We start from the raw sequence: 22,742 nt of genomic DNA, 5'->3' as shown, positions 1-22,742 counted from the left end.
ATCCTCACCCCATGGCAGCAAACACTTTGATAAAGGTTGTACATGTACAATTGTGTTTATGGAAAAAAAGAGAAGAAATAAAAAAACAGCATAAAACAAATTTTAAGAAATTTTAAAAAATGAAAATAATATGTTTTAGTCTGTATTCAGAATCATATTGGATATGGATGGCATTCTCCATAGCAGGTCTCTCAGGATTGTCCTTGATCCCTGTCCTACTGAGGAGAGCTTAGTTCATTATAAGTTGATCATCTCACAGGGTTACTGTTAATGTGTAGTATTCTCTGGTTCTGCTCACTTCACTCAGCAACAGTTCATATGAGTCTTTCTAGGCCCCTCATGATTTCTTACAGAACAATAGTGCTCCCTCCATCACATTTATATATCTTGATTTATTTAGCCATTCTGCAATTGATGGACATTCCCTCAATTTCCATTTCTTTGCCATTACAAAAAAGAGCTGCTATAAATATTTTTGTACATATGGGTCTATAAATATTTTTGTACATAAAGGGGAAAACCCTTTTTTATGATCTCTTTGGGATACAGCCTCAGGAGTGGTATTGCTGGATCAAAGAATAGGCACAGTGTTTTCTTTTATTGCCCTTTGGGTAAAATTTCAAATTGTTATCCAGAACAGTTCAATCAGTTCACAACTCCACCAGAAGTGCATTAGTACCCCAGTTTTCCCATATACTCTCCAACATTTATTATTTTCCTTTTTGTGTCATTTTAGCCAGTTTGATAGGTGATACCTTAGAGTTGTTTTAATTTGCATTTCTCTAAAAAGTAATTTTTTATATGACTATATAGATAGCTTTAATTTCTTCAACTGACAACTGCCTGTATATATACTTTGACCATTTATTAGTTGAAGAATGATTTATATTCTTATAATTTTGATTCAGTTATCAGTATATTTTAGAAATTAATCATTTTAAAGAAATACTAGATGTGAAAATTGTTTCCCAGCTTTCCATATTCCTTATAATCTTTGTTGCATTGATTTTCTTTATGTAAAATGTTCTGTCTCTTGTTTGGTCATAAACTTCTTCCTATTCCATAGATCTGTCAGGTAGACTATTCCTTGTTTTCTTAATTGGCTTATGTCTAAATCTTTTACCCATTTCAATCTTATCTTGGTATAAGGTGTGAGATGTTGGACTATGCCTAGTTTTACCATACTATTTTCCAGTTTCCCCAGCAGTTTTTGTCAAACAGTGTGTTCTTATCCCAGAAGCCAGAGTCTTTGTAGAGTATTGTAGCCATTTACTACTGTTTCTTTTGTACCTAATCTATTCTGATAATACACTTCTCTATTTCTTCACCAATACCATACAGTTTTGATGACTGATACTGTATAATATACAGCTTTAGATCTGGCCACCTTCCTTTGCATCTTTTTTTCATTAGTTCTCTTGCTATTCTTAAGCTTTTGTTCTTCCAGATGAATTTTGTTACTATATTTTCTAGCTTCATAAAATAATTTTTTTGTAGTTTGATTAGTATGACACTGAATAAATAGATTAATTTAGATAAAATTGTCAGTTTTATTATATTAACTCAACCTATCCATGAACAATTGACTTTTTTTCCAGTTGTTTAGATCTAACTTTGACAAATGCGGGGCATCGCTATCAGAACTGGACAGTAACTTTAGCACCAGCCTCCTAGAAAAGTAATTGTGTTAATATAGTTTCTGGGTTTGTCCTGGGAGGCAGATTCCCAAGTATTTTTTAGGTTTTTGCAAGGCAAATGGGGTTAAGTGGCTTGCCCAAGGCCACACAGCTAGGTAGTTATTAAGTGTCTGAGAGTGGATTTGAACCCAGGTACTCCTGACTCCAGGGCCAGAGCTCTATCCACTGCGGCGCCACCTAGCCACCCCAGATTCCCAAGTATTTTATGTTGTCTGCAGTTACTTTAAATGGAATTTCTCTTTCCATGTTTTGCTGTTGAACTTTGACCAATGGAAATGTCAAAAAACCCAACGTGTACAGAAGATGTACCAAGAATATGGCTTAATTTGTTTTTAAAAAAGTGTTTGGGCTGCTAAAGCTCAGAATGCTCCAAATGGGACAAAAAAAAGCTAAGGAGCACAAGAATAGTTTTTTAAGTCATACTAAGGGAAAGTTAAAAAAATGATTCTCTGACCCACCCCCATCCATACCTGCTTTGGGTACGTGGGATGATGGCATTCATTAATAATAGCCAACAGTGGCTTCCATATTTTCCCATTTGATCCTCACAACATCTGAGGCAGACAAAAATGAAGTGACTTGCCCTGAATCACACCTTTTGTGTCATTGGCAGGATTTGAACTCAGGTCTTGGTGACTGCAAGGCCAATACTAAATAGAATCAGCATTTTTAAAGTACTTTATATGTACCAATCATTGGAATTCAAATAGAAGCAAAAATAAAGACCAATTCTGCCCTTGGTGAACTTAAATTCTAAAAGGATAGTGTTAAGACAAGCACATAACAAAGTAACTGAATAATCACTCCAGTATGGTTTGTATTTGATTGCTTATTTTCTCAGGGAGGGAGGAGGAGAGAGAATTTTTAATTCAAATCTTTATTTATAAATTTTTTAAAATTTTTATTTAAGGCAATGGGGTTAAGTGACTTGCCCAAGGTAACGCAGCTAGGCAATTATTAAGTGTCTGCAGCCACATCTGAACTCAGGCACTTCTGACTCCAGGGCCGGTGCTCTATCCGCTCTATCCACTGTGCCACCTGGATGCCCCCTTAAATCCTTTTGTAAAAATTTATTTATTTATCCTACTACATGTCATGGTAGTTTTCAGCAATCAATTTTTTTCTTTTGCAAGTTTTTGAGTTTGGTGTTTTTCTTCCCTCCCTTCCCCTCCCCCTGACAAAGAGCAATTCAGTAATAGGCTAAACACTTGTAAATAACCATGCTAAACATAGAGTCATATTTGAACACAAATCTTTAAATAAATTTTTTAAAAAAGCAGTTGAAGGGTCAGGAAGTAGATTTTCAAGAGACAGAGTATGTGGCTAGGGTTGAAGAGTGGTTGTGGCTGGCATGGGCGGTTTAAGGAGGCATCGTCCAGGGCATCGCTATCAGAACTGGACAGTAACTTTAGCTCCAGCCTCCTAGAACATTAACCCTGAAGCAGATGTCTGAAGCCTTGTTTTACAGGCCCCATTATAGGCAAGAAGAAGAGAACAGAAAATCTTGAAATTAAATTGCCTTGTAAATGCATTAGAAAATGAAACAAAATGTGAAATTTTATTATTGCCACCAGTATTAAGAAGTTCATGAGAGGCAGAGCCAAGATAGCATCTTCCTCCTTCCCCCTCCCAATATATCTCTATAATGATTAACCCAATTCTGGATGAGTGGAACCCTCAGAAAGACTGAGTGAAACAATTTTCCAGCCCAAGACTACTTGGAAGATCTGAGGGAAGGGTCTACTGAACCAGGGTTAGAGAGGGCTGCAACTGAGCAGGAACAAATTGGCTCTAGCCATTCAGGAATAGCCCACAGGGCGCCTGGGTGTCTGGGTCTGTGGCAGCAAGGGGCAATTTCTAGACCTCTCAGCCCAGACTTTGGCAAAGACAGCTTGAAGGTCATTGGAAAAACTCTACAGTACCAGAGCCCAGTCCAGTGCAAGCCTCAGAACAGACCTGGCACCAGGAACCAAGAGCAGACCTGGAGGGCACCCGGCAGGGAGCCACCTGGCAGCTACTTCCAGAGCACTGAGCCCATGGAGAGTTAGGGGATCGGGGGTGACTGCAGAGGTCTCTCTGCTATCTCTGAGGCAGGATTCTGCTGCTTTGCCCATACTCAGATCCAGGTTTCAGTCTGGGGTCCCATACTACTATAGCAGAGCAAGGACCCTCCTCATGGCTCCAGGGCAGAGGGGAGTGCTGGTAGTCATCCACAGACTAGAACACAGGTCAGGAGAGCAGTCAGAGCCTCTCTTAAGACCTGGGAGAAATTTAGGTCCCAGGGATGTCTCCCTGAAAACATCTGTAAAAACCCTCAAAAGCTTGGGATAGTGTGACCCTACACACTGGAAGAAGTCTCACCTTAACAAAGAATTAAAATCAAGTCATAGGCTAGGGAAATGAGTAAATAACAGAAAAAAAAATCCGACCATAGACAATTACTTAGGTCCTATGGAGAACCAAAATATACACTTAGTAGTTAACAAAATCAATGTTTCTGTATCCAAAGTCTTCAAGAAAAATATGAATTGTGCTCAGACTATGGAAGAGCTCAAAAAAGAGTTTGAAAATCAAGTAAGGGAGGTAGAGGAGAAATTGGGAAGAGAAATGAGAGTGATGTATGAAACTCATAAAAACCAAGTCAGGAGCAGAGAGATCATAGAATACTGAAAAAAAATAACATGTTAAAAACCAGTTTAGGGTAGAGCACTGGCCCTGGAGTGAGTAGGTCCTGAAATCAAATATGGCCTCAGATATTTACTTAATTACCTAACTGTGTGACCTTGGGCAAGTCACTTAACCCCATTGACTTGCAAAAAAACTAAAACAAAACAGTTTAGGTCAGATGACAACAAGGTCAATGAGAAGAAGAATACCTTAAAAGGCAGAATTGGACAGATGGAAAAGGAGACACAAAAGCTCTCTGAAGAAAATCCTTCAAATGTAGAATGGAGCTAAGAGAAGCTGATGGCTTTGTGAGAAATCAGGAAACAATAAAAGAAATCTAAAAAAATGAAAAAACTAGAAGAAAATATGAAATATCTCATTGAAAAAAACAGCTGATCTGGAAAACAGATTCAGGAGAAATCAGTGAAAAATTATTGGGCTACCTGAAAGTCATGATCAGGAAAAAAAAACCTAAACTTCATTTTTCAATAAATTCTCCAGGAAAATTGCCCTGATAGCCTAGAAGCAATGAGTAAAATAGAAATTGAGGGAATCCATCAATCACCTCCTGAAAAAGATCCCCAAGATGAAAACTTATGGGAATATTATAGCCAAATTCCAGAACTCCCAAGTCAAGGAGAAAATATTACAAGCAGTCAGAAAGAGAAAAGTGAAATATCATGAAGCTACAGTCAGGATTACACAAGATTTAGCAGCTTTTACATTAAGGGCTTAGAATATGATATTTCAGAAGACAAAAGAGCTTGGTTTACAACTGAGAATCAGCTACCCAATAAAAATGAACATCCTCTTCCAGGGGAAAAGATGGACATTCAATGAAAGGAGAGGTAGAATGGGTGAAGTTAAAATAGTCAAGAAAAAGCTTTTGTAGTGGAGTGGAAGGTGAGGGGAGTGAGTGAGTGAGCCTTCATTCTCATTGGAAGTGGCTCAGAAAGGGAATAACATATATACTCCATTGGGTATAGAAATGTATCTTACTTTTGAGGAAAATAGGAGAGGAAGGGGATGGGGAGAGGAAAGGGGGGTGTAGGTGATAGAAGAGAGAGAGAAGATTGTGGGAGAAGGGAGTGAGATGCAACACACTTTTAGGGAGGGACAGGGAGAAAAGAGAGAGAGAATAGAATAAATGGCAGTAGGGAAAGTAGGATGGAGGGAAACACAGCTAGCAGTAGTAATTGTGGGGAAAAATATATTGAAGCAACTTCTCTGATGGACTTATGATAAAGAATGTGATCCATCCAAAGAAGGAACTGATGATATCTGAATACAGACTGAAGCACATTTTTGTTTCTCTTTACTTTTTTTTCTTGAGGTTTCTCTTTCTTTGTGTATGTGTGTGTGTGGGGGGGTTATAATATTTTTGTTCTTAGCTTTTTTTATTTTTTATTTTTATTTAAGTCAATAGAGTTAAGAGTGACTTGCCCAAGGTCACACAGCTAGGTAATTAAGTGTCTGAGATCAGATTTGAACTCAGGAACCTCCTGACTCGAAGGCCAGTGCTCTATCCACTGCACCACCTAGCTGCCCCCTTATCCTTAGTTTTTGAGGAAAACTACAACATCAGGTAGGTGATACCATGATAAGCATGGGAGTTAACTTGAGTGAGGGGGGCTGTGCTAAGTCACCAATCTCACGTTCTCCTCCAGAGTCATCTGGGTCCAGTGGTCAGATAAGAATCAGGATGACCGGGGCGGCTAGGTGGTGCAGTGGATAAAGCACTGGCCTTGGAGTCAGGAGTACCTGGGTTCAATCATCGTCAGGTGACTTGCCCAAGATCACATAGCTTGTAAGTGTCAAGTGTCTAATTGAGGTTGGATTCGAACTCCCATCTTCCTGACTCCAAGGTCAGTGCTCTATTCCCTGCACCAGGGATTAGGTTTATTTTTATAAGGCTGTTGTAGTAATGTGAAAAAAAAATGAAATAAAAGAAAAGTTAAAGAAAATATCTGAGGCTGGATTTAGTTCTTCTTGACTCCAGGCTCAACATTGTATACACTGCCACCAGGTGCCTCATAGAGGACAATAAGATTTAAGGAGATGAGAAAATAGGTAGAAAGAGGATGTTATAAAGAACAAAAGATGAGTTTCTATTTGATCTGGAGATGAGAAAACAATAATCGAGTTTATTGGCTAGAGGAGAGATATGCAGGTCAGATCTGCACTTTAGGAAGATCACTTTGATAAGCTGACAGAAGAATAAACTGGAATGGGAAGAGACTAGAGGCAGGAGGCTAGGGCAGTAGTCCAGGTATGAGATGTGCAGAGCCTCTACCAGAATGGTGGCAGCTTCAGAAGAAAGAAGGAGGCGAGGCTTATACATGAGATATTTCAAAGAAGGAATTAGGCGTTGGTAATAGAGATACAGAATGAGAGCAGAGTCAAAAGGGGCAACTAGATGGTGCCACAGTGGATAGAGTGCTGGACCTGGAATCAAGAATGCTCCTCTTCCTCAGTTCAACTCCAGCCTTAGACACTTGCTGGTGACTCTCAGCAGGTCACGTTACCCTGTTGGCTTCACTTTCCTCTTCTGTAAAATGAACTGGAGAAGGAAATGGCAAACCACTCCAGTGTCTTTGCCAAGAAAACCCCAAATGGTGTCACAGAGAGTCAGTAATAACAACAACCATGAGGCAGGAGTCAAAAATGACACTAAGTTGTGAGCTTGGGTGACTGGGAGAATGATAGTACCCTTAACAGTAAGTTAGGAAGAAGAGAGGGTTTGGGGGAAAAGTAAAGAGTTCAGTTTGAACATGCTGAATTTAAGATTTGAGGTGTCCCAGAGGAAGTTGAATATCTAAGAATATTTCTGGAGAGGTTTGTATCTAGGTTCTTTATATCCAATGTACAACATGTAGAAAACTCAATAAACATTAATTTGAGGGAAGAAAAAGAAAATCAGGAGAGCTGAATTATATTCTGATTAAGAAAAAAAATACTTTGGGGAGGACAAGTAGAAAGTTAACTTTGTAAAAGCTGTGATGAGAAATCTTGAGTTTTATGTTGAAAGCTACTTTTTTGCCTGGTTCTATCTCTTGGCACTAACTGGCACTGAAAATGTGATTCACCACTGGCTTTTCAGCATTAATGCTTGTTAGTTAATTTGACAATCAGTTTTGTTTTGTTTTGTTTTGTTAAGAAATAGTCATTCTTCTACCACCTCCCCCTAATTTACATTCTGCCCTCTGACTTCCCCACACTATCCTCCCAATGCCAGACTTAAAATTGCTCTCCTGGCTCTCCACCCACCCACCTTGTAGCACCCACCCCATCCATGCCTAACCCTGTCTCCAGATCTGAAGTCCAGTTAGCTGATCTCTAATTCAGACAAATGACTCACTCTTCCCTTCTACTTCCAGAAAACACTTTTAAAAGCACAGATAGAATTTTAGGCTTATTATTATGAAGCAAATTTAAAACCTGGAAGGGAGATCAAATGCTATATGAAGGGAATTACTTTAACAAAATAAGAATCTACATTTTCTGTTCCATTTAGTGAACTGCCTGGCTTGTTCTGATTATATTTTAATGATGAAAGGCAGAAAAATAGCCCTTAATAGATTTTTGAAAATTCCTAAAAGTATTTTTGATGCTTAGAAAAATCCCTAATTACATTTGCGTGGAGTATTCCCATGTAGGATTTGGTTTCCTTTGGACACAATAATAACTTCTAGACTTTTGCAGCTGAGGCTTTATTATTCAGCACTAAATTCCCTCTGGGTCATAAGGCCAGTGGTCTGGAACTCATTGCTTATTTTTAAAAGTTAATATCATGAATCTATTTGCAGTATAATGATCTAAATCTTTGTTTCTCTTTGCAAACAAAGACTTCTTAATCCTATTAGGGATTCATCTGAACAAAAGGACAAAGGGCTGCATAGATTTCTTTTCCAGTCTCTGCTTGTGACTAGTAATGTCCTATTTTTAATGGAATTTGTTTTCTGAAGATATACAGGAACATAGATATAACCCTTGGTGTTGTAAATACTGTTTAGGATGGTTTGTTAGCTAGTGAGGTTGGAATTTGGTTGGTTGGTTTGCAAGTTAGTTATGGTAGGAGAAGAGCGCGTGTCATTTTTCTTAATATGTAGTCAATTCTTTCAACCTTTGTACTCTTTCCATAAATTTTAAACTTTAGCATTTTGTTGTCTTTTAAACTGAACTCTGATGCCATCTCCTCCTTAGTAGATTTCCTCACACTTCCTATCTGTTTTTCTCCACTGTAGATGATAAATTAGCTTTACCTTCTTTAGATTCCTAGCACCTGAATAGTCCTACTATTCTACTTTTCCATAAAAGTTATAATCCTTTCTGTCTTTACTTCTCTTATCTATATCTCACAAAGTACTTGAACACAGGAGACACTTGATATTTAGTGGAATTGAACCAAAGATGGGGAAGATTCTCAACCATCAGATTTCTTCTACTGGCTGGTAATGGAGACTCATTCCCTTAGGGCCAGTTACAACCTGAAAGTCTTGAATTGCTAAGAAAGGGGTTGCCCAAGTAGGAATGTAGATAAGGAGGAGGAAACTGGGAGGAAATAATATAAGAGGAATTGGGAGCAGTGTGCAGAATGCAAAGAAAAAAGGCCTTAGCAGAGGGAGTCACTTTTTGGCCCTGATTAATAATTTTCACATCCCTAAAGCTCAGAACTACGTAACTTTTTTAAATTTATTCTTATTAAAGATATTATTTGAGTTTTACAATTTTCACCCCAGTCTTACTTCCCTCCCTGCACCCCCCCCCCCACGGAAAGCAATCTGTCAGTCTTTACTTTGTTTCCATGTTGTACCTTGATCCAAATTGGGTGTGATGAGAGAGAAATCATCTCCTTAGAGAAGAGACAAGAATTCTAAGAGGTAACAAGATCAGACAATAAGATATCTGGTTTTTTCTAAATTAAAGGGAATAGTCCTTGAACTTTGTTCAAACTCCACAGCTCCTTATCTGGATACAGATGGCATTCTCCATTTCAGACAACCCAAAATTGTCCCTGGTTGCTGCAGTGAAGGAACGAGCGAGTCCTTCAAGGTTGATCATCACCCCCATGTTGCTGTTAGGGTGTACAGTGTTTTTCTGGTTCTGCTCATCTCACTCAGCTCAGCTCATGTAAATCCCTCCAGGCTTCCCTGAAATCCTGTCCCTCCTGGTTTCTAATAGAACAATAGTAGAACTATGTAATTTATATGGCAGACGGTGAGTGTTTGACTTTGTTGGTTGGAGCACCTTCTGTATGTGCAGCACTAGGTGCTGGTTGTTGTGAAATAAAAATAAAGTTTTCTGTCCAGTGGGTGTGTTCAATTCTGTGATGAGGGATCTAAAATAGCCAGCATTTGTGTCATTGTCATCTCATTGGCTGCTGACAGCAAACCTATGAGGTAGGTGAAGTTATGAACCTCATCTTACCAAAGAGAATAAGGAACATGCCTAGATGTGCAGCTAGTGTCTTCATGATTCCACTGTGATTTCTGTGTATAGGGTGTGTGTGTGTGTGTGTGTGTGTGTGTGATGCACAAACACAAAAAAGAGAAATGGATCCAACAGCTCAAGACCAGTATCAAAGGCTACAAAAGGTGAAGTACCGAAGGACAATATGGACAATCAAGGGGCAGCTTCTGCAACACAGTGGATAGTGCTAAGGCCTGGAGTCAGGGTGACCAGAGTTCAAATTTGACCTCAGTCCCTTAACTAGCTGTGTGATCTGGGCAAGTCATTTTACCCTGATTTGCCTCAGTTTCTTCATCTATAAAATGAGCTAGAGGAGGAAAACCCCAAAGAGGTTAAGAAGAGTCATGACTGACCAGCAACAACAATGGGTAATCAATGTTATGAATTCAGACTAGAGAGAGTTCATTGAAGCTAAGCAGTTGACTTTATGAAAGAGACTGGGCTGAAGTTGGTCTTGAAAAAATGGGACATATTTAGATAAGCAGAGAAAGGAAAATTGGACATGGAAAGCTGAAACCAACAGGTTAGTTGGAGTCCAGGCTTCCCATGGGGTCTGGTGGGAGAAGGAGTTCAACAAACATACATTGCTTACTTGTGGGCAGGCCATTGTGTCACATCCAAGTGATGCACAGATGAAATATTACCAAGTAAGAGAGGGACCAGTGAAAGTGGTGTCTGTTAGAGTCATCTGGCAGTGGCTATGCTGGATAGACAGGAACAGAACAGGGAGAGCCAGGAAGAAGTCTTCTTTACTCTCCATGTATGCTTGGGAGGAATGTTTCAGGCCTGGTCCCTTTGTTCACTCTGTGTAACTGGGCCACCCTCCAGATGGCTAGGGCTCAACTGTAAAAGGGCCTGGCAAGGTCATCTCCAGCTCTAATCTGCTCTTCTCAACCTGGTATTAGATAACCATGGTGATAGCAAAGATGTTTTTTTCCATTTTTTAAATTTATTTAAGGCAATGGGGTTGTGACTTGCCCAAGGTCAAACAGCCAGGCAATTAATAAAGTGTCTGAGTTTGGATTTTAACTTAGGTCCTCCCGACTCCAGGGCCAGTTCCCTATCCACTGCGCCACCTAACTGCCCCGATTTTGAGGGGTTTTTTTGACTAGAATTGAAAGTTTAGGAAATGGGGGAGGGACAGATTGTCAATCCAGATTGGGTAAAGTCTTTTTTTTTTTTTTGAGGTCTTACTAGGTTGTGTAGGAAAGAGAAGGGTGAGAAAAGTCTATGAAACCTTTAGTTCAGTTCTATTCAAATGATGTAAGGTTTTTATAGCTGTCAAATTGAGATGGCACCTACTTCTCTAAAAGAAGAAATTATTTTTTGAGATGCCCTTTCAGATCATTCATTAAAAATCTACAAAGAAAGCCAGGTTTTAGGTTTTGGGAATTTTTTTTTAAACTTTTAAATGACCAGGCTAAATAAGACAAAGTCCTAGGCTTAGCCTTAGTGTATACCATGCTTGTAACATCTCTTGTGAGAGTTTAGTCTTTGTTCTGTTAATAGAGCTGAAGTTGTTAAGAAGGTCCTATGCTTCACAAAACCAGACTTTGAATGACCATTTGAAGAGAGGAAGAGGTCCCAAAGCCCAGACATTTTAATGCAGATGTCTACTACTTATATCTTACTTATCATACATCAGCAATGTGTAAATAATTTAGAAAGCCAGTCTTGCTCTATTGTATAAGTTTATTTTCAGCCTTGATGCTTAGGATAACTCCTAAAAAGCCCAGTTGTAAAGAAATTTTATTGAAAAAGTGTCTGTGGTATATGTGTATGTGCTATACTCTTATTTTCATATGTAATTATGGATAATACAGTACTGTTAAGATAAGTCAAGAAAATATACACTTAAGAAAGGAAGTTAACTTTTTTAAGATGCTCCTGAGGGGAGAATGAGAATAAATGATGTTCCTGTTGCAATATATCTAAATCACAGCTAAAAGATGGGATAATTTCTGAAGTTCTTTAAATTTCTTCACTTTTTCCTTTCTTTTTTTTTTTATTTTGTCCTTTTTGGGTGAATGTATCCAAGAGTATACAAGAAGTGGTACACCCCCATTCCTAAATTCAAATTTACTTATAGTTTATTATTGTAGTTTTGAAACCTTCCTAGATTAGCATTCTGGTGCCTGTCTCTTTACATCCCTTCTAGCAATTGTTCTTTTCCTTTTTTGTCATCTTTACCAATCTGATGGGTATAAGGTGGAACTCAGAGTAGTTTTAATTTCTAAGTGTCTTTTGAGTGACCTGATACATTTTTTTTTTTAACGCTGTGGTCGATAGCTTGCTTTTCTTCTTTGGAAGACCACAGGAATTTACTTTATGTACTTAAACACTTCTCTGTTTATCAGAGGATCTTGTAACAAAGATAGTTTCCAAACTTTCTCCTTTAATTTTAACTGCATTGATTTTGTTTGTAAAAAAAGTTCAGTTTTATGTAATCATAATTGTCTTTTTTCTCTGATTTCCTCTAATCTTTGATCGAGAAGGTGTGAAAAATACCTCTTCCCTGACCCTCTAATTTGTTTATGATATGATCTTTTATAGCTAGGTGTCTCCATTTGAAACTTATTGGGGCATAAGATAATTGATCTGAATTTAATTTCTGCCATACTGCTTTCTAGTTTTTGTTTTGTGGTCAGAACCTATTTTTCCCCTAATGAACAAAGACTAGATGGAACATGGAAATATGCATGAGTTGGAAAAGCAAAATAGATTTCCGTCATATGGTTTGCTAAATATGCCCTAGTACCACTTTAGATCTGGAAGGAAAACTTTAGCCTGCCCAGTAAACTGCCTGGACCAGCAGGTAGACTGCTGCTGCTGGGGACCCAGCACACATGCCCACGAAGGGGTCTCAAAAGAGGGCTGCTGAGTTTGTCTTTGTAACTTTTGTTAAGGAGCTGGTCTCAGTGAAGTTACCTACATTTAGTAGTGCCTGGGACCTTCACTTGTGAGGATCATACACTTTAGATAATATTTCTAAAGTACTAACATTCTATCAATGTGAGTTGTTACTATTAACACCAACATCTTTTGGCATAAAAATGATGAAAACGGAACCATAACATATGCAGTATATATATACTTAGGGGGATAGTATCTGATCTCCTTCCCGTGAATTCTTTTAACATGAATTGGACTGCCTCCAGACCAAAAAGAGTACCATAGATATTTTAATTTTGCTCAATACAGAAGCTGTCTAATGTTTGCCAATTTTATACCCTGAGTTCCTGGACTTGGTTAATGTAATTTTTAAAATACAATAATGCAGCAATCAAAATTGTCATCACAAACTGAGGAAATATGTCTCAAGAAGGTATAATTTATTTTTATTATGTTCTGTTAAAAGGTTTGGGTCATTGTGGGAGTTTCAGGGTTGAAGGTTTGGAAATGAGGCTGATAAAATACCCCATGCATCATCTGGCCATCTTTGTTTAAGATAAATGGGGTGTATCTTCCTTAATGAGATTCAGGTGCTGTATGATTCCTCTTTTCTTTAAATTCCACAAATTTCTGATATCCCTTCCAGTGCCAGAGGAAGTAGGCTATATTGTCTGATGTCCTTGGGCACACTGAACAAGGAGAAGCTGTTTGGTTAAACTATATTTCTGTTATAACAAAGGTTTGTTATAGGATATCAGTTATAGTTCAAATTCTATCTCCCTAAAACTACCTGATCAAACCCATTTGTAATAAGTCATCCCCTGAGTTAGGTGCTAATTTTACCTCTAATACTTATTTTGAAACTTAATATGTATGTGTTATCTGCAAATATATGTGTGTACATATCCATACATATGTGTGTGTGTGTGTATCTATATATGTACTACATACAGAGAGAGGGTGCATGAGTGAGTGCTTTGCCTAAGATGACCTTCCAATTGCAATTTATATTTTGTGTTAGTAGTTACTTGCATATTGTCTCCCTCATTAAAATGTGAGCTCCTTGAGAACCTGGGCTATTCTTTTCTTTGGTTGATTTTGTTGGCCTCCCCTTGCATCCTGGCTCCTAGCTCAGGGTTGGCAAAAAATAAACAATTAATTCTTGTTAACTGATTAACCTTCATTTTCCAATTTATCTCTCCTCCCTGACACCCAGAGATATGGGGATTCAAAGCTGTTGAATAAAACTAACCAACAAATGAGCAACAGAATCTAAACAAATGGGAATCCTTACACACCCACATAATGCACACCCTCAGTTATTTCAGTACTAAACTTGGATAGCATTTGTTGTAGCCATTATTGACACTAACTTTTAAACAGTTTCTGTTGTGCTCTTTTAATTGATTTCACACACACACACACACTACAGGTTTCTTTTCAAAGTTCAAGTGGAGAAATAGTTATTGGATTAGAAGAAAACAAAGACAATTAGGATTAATTGTCCCCTTCTGTAAGGAAATTATCAGATAAAATATCTTTTGCTAATTGCTGATTTTCTGAAAGATAACATGGAATAGATTTATCATCACTTTTTTGCATCTGGGATAGGGTGGTTAAAAAATATCAAAGTTATACCCACAGTTTTAAAAAATAATTTCAAGTGCACATTTCTCAAACTGAACTTTTAGAGCTCTACTATATTCGCCTAAAAAAATGAAAAGCAGCCGAATAATGTAAATCTGCTGCAGATTTTTTATTTTTTTGCTTTAGAAAAAATTAGTCTGTCTTAGTGTTTGTTGTGGGGTTGAAGATGCTGCAGACTATGGACATTGGGAAGAGCTCTTTGCAGGTTCTCATCTGCTTGGGGCCCACTCTTCTTTTGAATATGCTTTCTCTTAGACATTGGTCCCTTTCTTCTTTGAGTGGTTGACAGTATTGTGCTCAGGATGTAGCTAAGTGTATTAACTGCAATTCTTTCTATAATAGGAATCCTATCCGTCTTCATCACCAATATGGTTTGTGGAATCGGATGACCCAAATTTGGCATCAGTTCTAGAACGTCTTGAAGATATTAAAAAAAGCAACACCCTGGTGAGATCATTATGTGCATTTCTACATGTTAAGCATAGTTGATTCATTTGGGGGGCATTGGTCATTACCCTTTCCTTATCTTTTGACTTGAGGCAGAACCTCGTCCATTTACTTTGCTATTCAGTGTGTTTCATTTCTTACTGTTGTGTCCATTGTTACACAGAGAATTTCTGTCCTGACTACAAGCATTGCTTACCCTTGCTGCCAGCAGATCTAAGTTTAGGCCAAAGGAAGTGGTGGGTGGGAAGAGATGGAAGGATCCTGGCCCTGTTACATACTTCTATGACTATGGGCCTTGGCCTCTCCAAGATCTCTTCTTCCACAAATACCTTTGTTTTTTGATGTGATTAAATAAGTAAGTTCCTTCTTATCCTCGTCCTCTATCCCTTTACTTCTGAAGCCAGCCAGGCATTCACAATTACCATGTTTTGAAACACAAAGATTTAACTTGGATATAATACAGATGAAATACAGATGACCTCTAAAGTAATTTTATAATCTACCTGCCCTTATATTTGCAAATTATAGATTCCTAGAGATCAGAAGTCATATATGTTTAACATGGTTAATATTGAGTCTTGCCCATATGGAGACTAAATGAGTGTAACTTGCTTGAAGAAAGTGATAAAAATTTGGATTTGCAAAAGATATATTTAAGGAATGGTTCTTTACATTACAGCAGCAGTCACCATGTAATTCTTAGTAGTGAGTTTTTAAAGTATTTTATTTGAAGTAGAACCAGAACGGTTGGTCCCATTACACTTAGCTTTGTACATGAGAACAACTTTTCACTGGCAACAAAACTTACAAAAAAAAAAGTTTGGAAGACCTTGGTACTGATTTTGAATTGTTTGAAAAGTGTGGAGGTATGCAGTTGGAGGATTATCAGTTGGACTGACTTCAACAACTAGCAAATGTGTATATATGTACACACACACACACACACACACACGCACATACAGATATAAAGACAAGGAATGAGACTGTCCTGACCTCAGGCACCTTAAATTCTGCAAACTAATTATTTCCATTAAATGAGGAAATGAAAATTTGTCCAAGATAAGTACAAATGGCATGATGAGGGGGCCTAGTGGAGGGGAACAGAGAATCTGGAAAGACTTGGTATTGAAGGTGGTGTTTGAGTAGCATTTTGGAATCAACAAACTAATCTAAGAAATGGAGGGAGCTTTCCTTGCCTTGGAGAGGAGGTCTCCAATGTCATCTGTGAGAAGCATTGATAAAACTATTTGCCTGCACTGTAGAGTTTGGGAAGGTAGAAAATATAGATAGATTGAATCCAGGTTGTAAAGGGTTGTAAAAGCATTGGCAGCATTGTGGAGGAGAGTTTGGAGAGAAGAGATTTGGTTCAAGGAAACCAGTTAGGAAGACATTGCCACAAGTAGAACAAGAGGACAGGGGATGGCTGGAGGAGTAGAGAAGAGCAGGTGGTTGCAAGAGGTAGAATTGCTAAGAATTGGCACCTGATTGCCTCTTGGGGAAGGCAGAGTGAAAGGTAAAGGGAGCACCTAGCTCACTGTATGCAGAAAGGGGGAAATTCAAGCAGGGATGGGTTTGGGGCTAAAGATCAGTTTTGGACTGGTTGAATTTGAGATGCCTTCAGGACATTCAGTTTGAAATGTTCATAAGATAATTGGAGATCTTTCCCTGGTGCTCAGGATTTCTAGATTTGGAAGTCATTAACCCCTGGGAGCTGTTCATATCCTCCTCTGAGATGGTACAGAGAACCAGTCTCATACCCTGTCCCAGTTAAGAGCATGATCTGGAGAGAGGCAGTTCAATTAGCTGAGGACAAAATATATCACTAAAGTTTTCACAATTTGATTTATAAATAATCTTTTAGAAATTTTATTAATATAGACATGCTCTTTTTTTAAAGGGAAAAAATTAGGGGTTAGAACTGGGTGCTATGTAGCACAGGAGTTAAAATTTCAAGGGGGTCTGGGAATTTGGATGAGAAAAATAATTAATTTTCATTTAAAAACATGATTCTTAGAAAGGGTCCATAAGGCTTTTCCAGATAACCAGGACAGAAAAAAGGCTAAGAATGAACCCCTGATCTAGAGACATTTTTCTCAATTTTTTCTTCCTTTTCTCTTTTTTTTGTTCTGATCTTATATAAAAATATTTTAGTGCAAAGACCATATATGTGTGTGTGTGTGTGTAAACATATATATGTATATATATATATATATATATATATATATATATATATATACACACACACATTGTAGCCTTCTCTAAGTTACTGTTGGAAAATATTAAAGGTCATTTTTCTTTTATATATAGCTCTTGGAAAAAGTTGAATAATGTTAGACTAGTCATGTTAGGGATGAATCAAAAATTTCTATTGAAGCAGTGTTAGAATTTTATTTCATCAGAAAAGTAATAAGTTTTTCCAGGGAATTTTTCCCTCAAAATTTTGACATTGATTTGTTTTCTTAGCTTCTTCAGCAACTGAAGCGGTTAATATGTGACCTCTGCAGATTGTACAACCTCCCTCAGCATCCAGATGTCGAGATGCTTGATCAGCCCCTGCCTTCTGGTCAGGTAAATTCCTAATCCATGTAGTGCTCAGAATCTATAGGAGAGCCCATTGGGCTCAACAAAATTGCATGATCTAAGTCTTGAGTCTTGGTAGATTGGCTTGTGTATATTTTATAGATGTTGAAGTTATCTGAATGGGACTTCTCTTTATATAATTTCTTCTTTTATATAGTTAATGCTAATTATAAATGTTGAAAAATTACCCTTTTCTGGCCTTATGATGGAGTTGTTATTTATGTCCTGGCCCTTGTTCAGAATCTCCATACATTTTTGCAATCTTAAATTCTTAAGTTGAAGAAAAATCTGAGTAGTTGGCAGATGAGGATTTTCTTTCCTCCATCTTGTTTAAATGTTTTGAAGGTATGTTTAGCTTCACCTGCTCACCAAATCCTTTCAGTTTGAGTCAGCTTTCTATAAGTGGCATGAATTTTTAGAGACTAAAGAGTGTTGGTCTTACATTGTTTAATGTGTTCATTCTTTGAATTAGCTACTTTATTTCCCCATGAATAAGAAGTCCCATGTATAAGATGTACCTTATTTTGGGGGCCCAAAATTTGAAAAAAAAAAAGTTTTACATAAAGTTATTGAACTCAAGTTTTATTCATCATAAAATTCATACAACTCCTCATCACTGTCAAAACTCCCATCCATTAGTTTGTCCTCATCTGTGTTTTATCTCTGTCTTTGGAGAGAGAGGCTCTGCCTGCTCCCCTGCCTGTGCTTTGGTCTGGGATTAACCACAAGCACTCACTCCTTGGGCAAGTCTGGTACATGGACGCATGCTTAGTCCATTCCATTTCCTGAACCTGAAGCGCCAGTTGTGTCCTCCTTGGAAACCAGTCACTTCTTTTTCATCAACATTTCTTCTGGCTCCCTGCCGAACCATCTTTGTGGGCATAGGAATTCCACTGGCCCTTTGCTCATCAATCCATCTCTTTAGTTCCCTCTCAAACTCAGGCCATTTGGCTGACTTTCCTCTCATGGCCTTCTTCTGCCAGGGCATTTTCAGGAGGGTGTCTTCTTCCCATAGCTAGTCTGGTATTGTTTTCTCAGTTGGAGGAGGAACAAACTGACATTCGGCAGCACAATTTCCATTCACTTTGTCAAACTGGATTCTTTGCACTGGACGAAAATCTTTTCTGAGCCATTTCTGTGCAGAATGTGGCAAAACATCACCTAATGTGGCAGTAACAAATGAGAAACAAAGAGCACAAAGACAACAAGTGTGAAAAAGTGGGAAATGCAAGTAAATATATTTATAGCCACTCTATAAGACACTTCTAGTTTTTAGACTCCAAATTTTTCGAGAAAGGGTCATATTCATGGTAAAATATGGGTAACTTGTCAAGTTAGGTAACTCTTCTGGCACCAAGCCTTTTCTCCCATAAAATAACCCAGGGCTAGATAATATAGTTCTAACTAAGGATACTCCTATGAAACTCCTTAGGACATTTGCAGTTAAGGGAAATAGGGAAATAGAACCCTGTGAACTAAACTTAATGCATGATATAGGAGAAGATTCAAATGGGAATGGACTGGCTTTGGGAAGACTTCACCCAGATGTAAATTAAATTAATAATAGTGATACCCTTTTGACTGAAATTTTAAAATATTGGAAAAATTGTGAAAAAGATTGAGACTTTACACAATAGAAAAAGTAGAACATTTAAAAGAAGTTTTTGTAATTTTTGATTCTTTAAGTTAAAACCCATTAGAATTATATGTGAATGGAAATTTTCTGGAGTAAATGAAAAAGAGGTAGGCTAGAGTCTTTCTGGCAGTTGATGTGTTTGTTTTTTAAAATATGAATAGTGATTTTTTCTTTATTTTTTATTCCCAGGACATCTGATATTATGCTGAAGTAAATGTTTTTTTAAACTATTTTTTAAAATAGCGTTTTTAGGGGCGGCTAGGTGGTGCAGTGGTTAGAGCACTGGCCCTGGAGTCAGGAGGACCTGAATTCAAATCTGCTCACAAACACCTAATAATTACCTAGCTGTGTGACCTTGGGCAAGTCACTTAACCCAATTGCCTTTCAAAAAAAAACAAAAAAAAGAAAAGTGTTTTAAAAAGCTGGTTAAATATATGTACATTAATGATCAAAACTGATCAAAATGATCAAAAATATAAAAATTAATTTAATGAAATTTGTGTCATTAGCTATCCTTATTTTAAATAAGTTCTGAGACAGTGTTTTTGAGAATATGTGACTGAAGCAACATCTAAACTTCCTTGTGTTCAGTAGATGCTTACTTTAATATAGGTTATAATAGAGGTGTACAGCAGTTACTGAAATGTCTTTCTGTACTTTAGAATGGGACAACAGATGAAGTTACTTCAGAAGAAGAGGAAGAAGAAGATATGGGTGAAGTATGTATTTTATATAGAAAGAACATTTTTTAAATCCTCTTATTAATAAATAGCTGCTGACACACTCTTTAACAATGAAATGCACCTTTACCCTACTTTGATCAATGGTAATCATTCCTCCCCAGCTGGCCACTAGGTGGCACCGTGGGGCCCAGACCACTGACCCTGGAGACTGCAAGACCAGAGACCGGCCTGGGCCTTCCTCCCAGGGCTGGGTCCCTCCCTCCCTCGTGACCCCTGCCCTTGACTTGCTGTTTCGTCTCTTCTCCCAAGACAGGTGGAGTCATGGACTTCTCAGTCCTGGGTCTTTCCGCTGAGACCCTCCCTCCACAACCTATGTCTGTCTTGTTTGGACATGTTGTTTGCATCTTGTCTCCTCTGTTAATCTGTCAGTTCCTTGAGGACAAGTTCTACTTTTTCTCTTTTTTTACCCCTAGCATTTAACACTGAACCTGCTTGTTGTCTGACTGAGGTGACAGAAGATCTCATGTAACTGGCAGCAGAATATCAAATTGGTCTAATGGACAGTGAATGGGGTGTGATGTGCTGAAAATGATGTTTTAGGAAGGATCCTTCTGTGTTCATCTTTCTGCTAGATTGAAAGTAGGGGAGGCTAGAGATAAATCATTTAGGAAAATATTGCAATATTTAAGCATGAAGAAGGACTAAGATGATGACAATAAGCAGGCAGAGGGAATGACTGTTAAACATTCTAACAGAAGAGTAAATGGAATTTGATGATTGGAGCCATCTTTGACACTCTCCTATTCTTATTTTCTCTTATCCAAAGTTTTGAGTCTATTAGACAGGGTTTCACAGAAAGAAATGGTAAGGTTGGGAAGGAGAACCTGTTCTGAGGAGATAATAAATATGTCTTTCATTATATTGAGAATGATGGGATGTTGGGAGATCCTTAAAGGTGATGATCTCTTTGCAAAGAGAGAAGAGCATCAGGGTAAAGGCTGAGCTGTGGGAATATTTGTCAGTCCACCAAAGAGGATTTAGTAGGTGGTGATAGGGGAGAATGGCAATTGGTGATCAGTACCAGGAGAGAGAGGGAGAACTGGAGGGGTAGGTAATGAGTGTCAGAGAATGAAGAGCACAAGAACTGATGAAGAGGGTCAGAGACAGGAGAACAGTTTGCAAGAGAGGACATAGAAGACCGTGCCATTAGATGAGAAAGAAGGTCAATAATAACTGCAAAGAAATTTCAGGAGAGGAGTAGACTTAGGGTTTGGTGAGGAAATACAGTGGGTCATAATCAGGGGTCAACTCAGAGAAAGAAATAAGCAAGTAATTGAAGCAGAATCTGATGGAGCTGAGAGCAGCCCATGCATAGAGAGAGGAGATTGTAGTGAGGCTTGCTTACAAAAATATCCCTCGTGGTAAGAATAAGCACTGGACTCAGGTCTGCATTGATGTGGGACAGAGGGGATAAAGCTGCTTCTACCAAAACAGATGGACAACTTTTTTGAAATTCATGACTTTAGAAAGTCAATCTGCCAGGAGTTATCAGAGGCAGGGTTTGAATAGAAGACTTTATGGCTTCAGGCTAGCTCACTCTCTGCTACACCATATTCCTTTTGTCCCTTTTAATCTCAGATTTGAATGAACCCATATTTTTTGTTTTACTATCATTGCATTTTTAACACAAATCTCATCATTCCCTCTATCTCTCCACCAGCTTTTGTTCCAAAGTTCCTAAGTCTTTTTAAAAAATAACAGGTTGAAGTAACTAAAAACAAGCCAAAGAATTTAATGATTGTCTGTTAAAAAATCACAAAATTAAAGTGTCTTATTTTCTTATTGAGTGCAGTGAGCCTAAAAACCGCCTTGAATAAAGTAGCATTTTTCATCTCCTTAAAGGACATTGAAGACTTGGATCACTATGATATGAAGGAAGAAGAGCCTGCTGATGGAAAGAAGTCTGAGGATGAAGGCATTGAAAAAGAAAATCTGGCAATATTAGAGAAAATTAGGAAGAATCAGAGGCAAGACCATCTCAATGTGAGTATTTGCAGACTTAAAACTGTCATTCACACACACACACACACACACACACACACACACACAGAAGAAGGGAAGGAGGCAGAGAGAAGGTAATTAGATATTCAAAAGATGACCCAGAAAGAGGTTTCTTCCTAAAGTCAGAGTGTATATAGACAAATGAGAAAGGACTCTTCACAGAAAGTGCTTTACACATATATGGCCATTTGATTCTCATAGAGGGCCATAGTGCCAGGTGAATCAACAGTTTTACAGATGGAAAAATTGAGGCCAAGCTAATTGGCTTGTTCACAGTCACAAAGACCCTGATTTGTGTCATTGTAATTATGTAACATGCAGGTTCCTTTTTTAAATATACAGATGTTTACTACTTTCCTTTTAAATGTCAATAAAGCCCCTTATTTTTGTTTTTCACAGTCTTGCCCTCTGCATACTTGGTCTGTGTTTTACCTGCCTCTTGCAAGGACCTGTTCTACAATTGAGAGGGTCATCTTAATACATATAGTAAAAAAAAAGTCTATGACCCCCATCCATTATCTAACAACTATTTCTTTCCAGAAGTGTTTCATTTTTTCATTTAACTTCAATTTCCTTTAAGATCATTTCATCTTAATTTGGAGTCAGGCAAATGTTAGACATTATTCTCTGTTTACACTTTAATCCTTGATGTTTGTGGGTATGGAATACATTCTCCCACACAGAGTCCATCCTCAGGAGACCAACTTTTATAAAAGATCTGCCCCCCCCACCCAGCTTACTGACAGTTTTCTTCTAGGCCTTTTAATGTGTACCAGTGGTGCCCTTGGGCTTTCTGCTGACTTGTTTTCTGCTGTGGGTTAGTGCATCTGCTACAGCATCCCTGAACTGATGAACACAAGAACACACACACACACACACACACACACACACACACACACACACACACACAAACACTCTTCCTCCTTCCCTCCCTGCTTTTAAAACTGAGTTCTCCCCCAGACT

The 22,742-nt window shown here is 38.1% G+C and overlaps 1 protein-coding gene across 1 annotated transcript in view; it reads left to right on the top strand.

Moving 5' to 3' along the window:
• UBE2Q2 (ubiquitin conjugating enzyme E2 Q2) overlaps window positions 1–22,742 on the top strand; it is a 65,436-nt gene that overhangs the window by 17,840 nt on the left and 24,854 nt on the right. Inside the window, exons 2-5 of the mRNA XM_074232499.1 lie at window positions 14,715–14,819; window positions 17,283–17,387; window positions 19,698–19,754; window positions 21,621–21,761. Coding sequence (XP_074088600.1) covers window positions 14,715–14,819; window positions 17,283–17,387; window positions 19,698–19,754; window positions 21,621–21,761 — 408 coding nt within the window. The remainder of the gene's footprint in view (window positions 1–14,714; window positions 14,820–17,282; window positions 17,388–19,697; window positions 19,755–21,620; window positions 21,762–22,742) is intronic.

Source organism: Macrotis lagotis, chromosome 4, assembly GCF_037893015.1.
Source record: "Macrotis lagotis isolate mMagLag1 chromosome 4, bilby.v1.9.chrom.fasta, whole genome shotgun sequence".
Classification (NCBI taxonomy): Eukaryota; Metazoa; Chordata; class Mammalia; order Peramelemorphia; family Peramelidae; genus Macrotis; species Macrotis lagotis.
This window is presented reverse-complemented; position numbering and strand designations above follow the sequence as displayed.